Here is a 4,786-nt window from a genome sequence, read left to right as displayed (position 1 = left end):
ACTGGAGGTGGTGGATCCCCGACTCCATCACCTCCATGTCCAATTCCCATAACATCAGCCATCATGGCAAAGAGTATCGTCCAAGTAAACCTCATCTGTAGCCTGTAAATTACAAGATATACAATATAGAAATACAATATGAATAAAAGTTAGTTACCATGCGAAATTGTAAGATATACAATATAGACGAACAACATAAATAAAAGTTAGACAAGCAATATGAATTAAAGGTACACTTGAAATAAAGTTTCTATTACAGAAAAAACGCATTTGATTTTTTTAATCAGAATCTTCATCATATACTTCAATGTCTTCTTCATTAGTATCATAAACAGAATCGTCATCATCATAATCAGTCTCTTTCTAGGAAACATTATCGATTCTACTCGTTGGCGAAGGTACTTCAGTCTCGTCCTCATCGTCATAATCAACATTGTTTTGAGCTACATCAACATTGTTTTGAAAGTATTGTGAGAGTCGATAAAAAGTCTAGCTCCAAATGAAGAGTGGTTTTGAACTGTGTTAACATTTTCGGCCTCCACATTGTCGACATCTTGGACAGAGTCACTGTAAGCATTTTAGACACGAGCGTTGCCGGAGGGTAGATCCCAAATAGTTCGATGATTAACATGCTCGACGACACAACGAGGGTTGTTGTTTTGGTTTCTTCGATGATTAACAAGCTCGCGGATGTAGAACACTTGTTTGGCTTGAGAAACGTATATGAGTTGATCATCTTGGTACGCTTCTTTTTCTGTGTTGATACTGATGAAATTATCATCAAGAATATCTCCTGTATCGAACCACTTGCACCAAAATATTACAGTCGAATAATCATATTAATATTACACCTCTATAATCTCTTCTAACTGACCATAATATTTCTCTCCGTCCTTACCAACCGCTAGAACCAAAGAGTTTTGCGTGTTGCGTTGTGCATCACGACTAAATACCATAAACCTAACACCATTGACTATGCACACAGTGTAAGTATAAACATCCATTTGTGAGCCCATTGAAAGGGCTAACAACTCTTTGTGGAATTCCAGAGAGTTTTCTTTTTCCATTTGATAAACCTATTAAACATATGTTGATGTGTTATGTATTCTTGATTCGTTATATTTATCAAAGATATTTGTTTGTTAATTATTATTACCTTTTCAAGAAACCAGTGGGGAAATTCGATCTTTTCGTCACTTTCAGGATGTTCAAATTTGAATTTTCTATATTGGAGGGAAAAGTCAGCGCGTTTTCGCTTTCCTCTACAACCCTTCAATTGAAAGCAAATCGGACAGATGGGGGCAATTTGACGCGGATCGTTGTTAGTTAGCATTAGTGGCGACTTCTTTAGCGGCGACGTAGGGCAATAGCGGTGACATATAACGCATCAATTACATGTCGCCACTAAAGACGTCGCCGGTAATGCCAACATTTATTGTAGTGAAGTGAAACTATCCAAATCATTAACTGTTTCCTCTACAAGCTTGCTAGTGGTCCTAATGTAGTTGTTGCTGCTAAAAATAAAACATATATAGTACTACATGATCTCACAAGACTAGGAAACTTTAATGTTTAAAACAAAGCATACATAATCTACAAAACATCAGCAAAACATTTCATGACCCTTCTATTATGAAAATTAAACAAAAAAATACAAACACCCAGAAAGAAAAATAATACCGTTCTTGGGTTTTGCTAGTTGTTAATCCTATCTAAGTATATATATGTTAGGGGCCGGACTTCACTTCTATGGAGGGATCAAAATTGTGAGCCTAAACCTAACTTCTTAATACTTATTTTTCGTTTTATAGTTGGAAATCATAGGCCTAAATATTAAACAAAACCACCAGTTGGTTAAGTCAGTTTCTAGGCTCCTGATTGTTGATAGGAGGCTTTCGACGAGGCCTCCTCATGCCACTGTAGTCCCTTCTCATCATCTGCATAACTTTTTGATCGGCTTCTTCAAGTAGTTTTCTCCATTCGTCACTCTGATCTTCATTAGAAAAGATATGATTTGTGTTCAAACTCGAGACTTGTTTTTGCAAGCTTCTTTTAGGGTTTATTGCCATCGTCTCCAAGGTACATTTTTGTCCCTGCAAGTGACAGACACAATGTCTAAATGACGTATTGAAGATAATCCAAGATTTGTTCACGTGAATGCTCAAGATTCATTGTGTTTAGGTCAAATGAGAAGCATTGTTAATATATATATGTAACCAAAAGATTTAGAAATGATATAATTACTTGGTTATCCAAGAAATCTTGTGGTCCTTCCTTTGAAGCGTTCTTATCTGTTCATAGTAATATAACAAAAGCATGTTAATTTCCAATATAATTACAATTAATTAAACCTAATAAACACATCTTTTGCTGCCAAACAGGTTTTAAAATAAGTGGGTTAATTAGTTGCCATAATACTGTCTCCGTAAACATTTTTTTTTTTTACTTTAAAGGTCAAATAACTACAGTGTATTAGCTTTATAAAATTGCTACACATGCATAGGGTTAAAGAAAAGGTGATTATACTTAAAAGGGATCTAATTATAATTAAATTAAGAAATACAAGCAGTAATTAGTAATATTTTATTGCCTGTTTTCAATTATTCCTAGGAGGGTGGTGTTTTGGCACATGATAATCAGCAGTGAAAGCAACAAAACCTGCTTCCACATTCAACTTCTGGGCATCACCTGTGCTTGATCTTGAATACATTTCTGCATCTCGTTTCTTCAAATTCATTCCCATTTTCCTTCCTCCGACTTTCTCTTTGCTTGATACGCCAGCAATCCTTGAAATTCCAGCGACGTGGATGGGTTCCTGTTGAAAGTTACAGAAGCTTGTAATTAACACTTTCTATGTATTAAAAAAGGCACGATTAAATCAAGAAATAGACTTCTGGTTATTGTTTAGTTGTTAGATATCCCGAATACCCATTTAAGCTCCTTTAGAAGACCGAGATGATGAGAGTGTTGAGTTCAAGAACTCTATAAAATATGACAAAACCAGATGGCTTAACGTTGAAAAAATTTCTTTTTTTCCGAAAAGGTGGTCAAGATATGATAGACACACAGACCTTTTGTTAGAAAGACTCGAACGCATTAGGTTCAAAGTACGTGTTAGATATCAGTTGGGTCAAAAACAAAACTTTTACCTTCTTGGCAGATGCATCCTTTTCTTGAGCTTCTTTGATTGAATTTCCTCCCATTAATCTCCTTTCAACCAAAAAGACAACTAAGAAAGAGAGAACATTGATCAGTTCACAAAGATTCAAAGAAGAGAGAGAAAGCGAGAGAGAGAGAGAGAGGGGGGGGGGGGGGGGGGGGGGGATGAAATATGAACTACCTTGATGATGATCAGCATGTACAGAAAGATTTTGGAGGGCAAATGAAACAATGAGAAGAGCAAGTATGAAGCCTTCAAACCTTATGAACAACATACTTTAATGATTCCTATGTTTTCTTGTTTTTTGTGTAGCTAAGAGACTGTAGTTGTGGTCTAAAGAGGACAGAAGAGATTACATGGAGAAGAGCATGGGGGGTTTTATAGGCGGTTCAAAGCATTATAATTAACACCGGTCAAAGGTAGCTAGGGTTCCAATACGGTCTCCAGTAAAATATAAGTCTCCTTGAGATGTGCACAACTTTAGGAGGAAATTAACTTTTACAAATTAAAAATATAAAAAAAGAATCCATATATGTTGAAGAAAAGATCAAAGAAAAATGTCCTTTTCCCACTTGCTAAAGTAATCCAAAATGGGGTTGGCTAATTTGGGTAACAAGTCGAAATAGATACTGATCCAAATAATGGGTTTGTGTCAAAATAATTCATTTATGTATCAAAACTAAACTAGGTCATGTTGGGCAGACATCAAATTATATATTTTTTAGTTTTGTATAAATAATCAATATGTTCAATTTAATATTAAAATCATATTGCTATGGTAATAATTACAACCCTTTAAGTATTTTGGACTAACTTTTATATATATATATATATATATATATATATATATATATATATATATATATATATATATTAAGAATCATAAGCTTCAAACAAATGTGGATGATTTGGTAATTTACTTAAAACTAGACAATCCTAAATTTGAGATTAGACAATCGTACAATATTTGTCGATCATATAGCAATGCACAACAATTAAGAGAGAGAAAAAAAGAGTGTGTGTGTGTGTGTGGGGGGGGGGGGGGGGGGTGGAGGTATAGAGGATTGATTATTTAAGATATTTATGCTTGTTTGTAAAATGTTTATTAGCTTGTAGATTTTTGTAGATTGGTGATCACAATTTCGAAAATAAGTGTTTGTATTAGCTTATATGTTGTCATATTGGAATAAAAATTTTTAAGAACGACTAACATACATATTATTCTATTTCTAAATCTATATATATTTCGTCCCGGGCATAAGAAAAAACCTTCGCCTGCTTGGCCGATGTCACAAATCTTCCATAGGTTGCCTCCAAAAGATGTTTCCTATTTAATGGACAAATATAAATATATATTAAATATCAAACACTAGTTGTGAGATATACTAGTTTATTAAAAATAAAAGTTTAATATAAATTTGTAATTATAGAAAATTGGATGTATTGTATTAATGATTTAACTTTAATTCTAAGAGATTTGAAACAAAACGAAATAAACGTATGTAGAACATTTATTCTGAAATTTAATAAAGTGTAAATTTTGAATTTAAAAAAATGAACTTCAACAACAACGTGCGGTCGATGATATTAAACATTTCAAAACGGTTTAGAAACACTTTAGTGAAG

At 33.7% G+C, this 4,786-nt stretch overlaps 1 protein-coding gene across 2 annotated transcripts; it reads right to left on the bottom strand.

Annotated features, from left to right (window-relative positions):
* Nucleotides 1–1,603: 1,603 nt before the first annotated feature.
* Nucleotides 1,604–3,528, bottom strand: RGF4 (root meristem growth factor-like protein). 2 transcript variants are annotated; one of them, XM_079037911.1, is made up of 5 exons: nt 3,341–3,528; nt 3,150–3,229; nt 2,659–2,815; nt 2,245–2,291; nt 1,604–2,093 (listed from the first exon to the last, which is right to left on the bottom strand). In XM_079037911.1, exons 1-5 carry the CDS (start codon nt 3,432–3,434, stop codon nt 1,860–1,862), a joined length of 612 nt encoding a protein of 203 aa, XP_078894037.1. In that variant the 5' UTR covers nt 3,435–3,528; the 3' UTR covers nt 1,604–1,859. The 2 variants fall into 2 exon arrangements, with proteins under 2 accessions (XP_078894037.1, XP_078894039.1); XM_079037913.1 differs by having other exon boundaries at nt 2,689–2,815; nt 3,341–3,525.
* Between the last annotated feature and the right edge of the window lie 1,258 nt (nt 3,529–4,786).

Source organism: Lactuca serriola, chromosome 4 (genome assembly GCF_051521515.1).
Source record: "Lactuca serriola cultivar US96UC23 chromosome 4, Lser_US96UC23_V15, whole genome shotgun sequence".
NCBI lineage: Eukaryota > Viridiplantae > Streptophyta > Magnoliopsida > Asterales > Asteraceae > Lactuca > Lactuca serriola.
This window is presented reverse-complemented; position numbering and strand designations above follow the sequence as displayed.

Excerpts from the sequence above, each read along its gene's own strand:
- RGF4 (XM_079037911.1), bottom strand. The coding sequence starts at position 3,434 with ATGTTGTTCATAAGGTTTGAAGGCTTCATACTTGCTCTTCTCATTGTT. Across the intron at positions 2,292-2,658 it reads GAAGTTGAATGTGGAAGCAG|ATAAGAACGCTTCAAAGGAA; the intron begins GTTTTGTTGCTT and ends TACTATGAACAG. Across the intron at positions 2,094-2,244 it reads AAGATTTCTTGGATAACCAA|GGACAAAAATGTACCTTGGA; the intron begins GTAATTATATCA and ends TGTCACTTGCAG.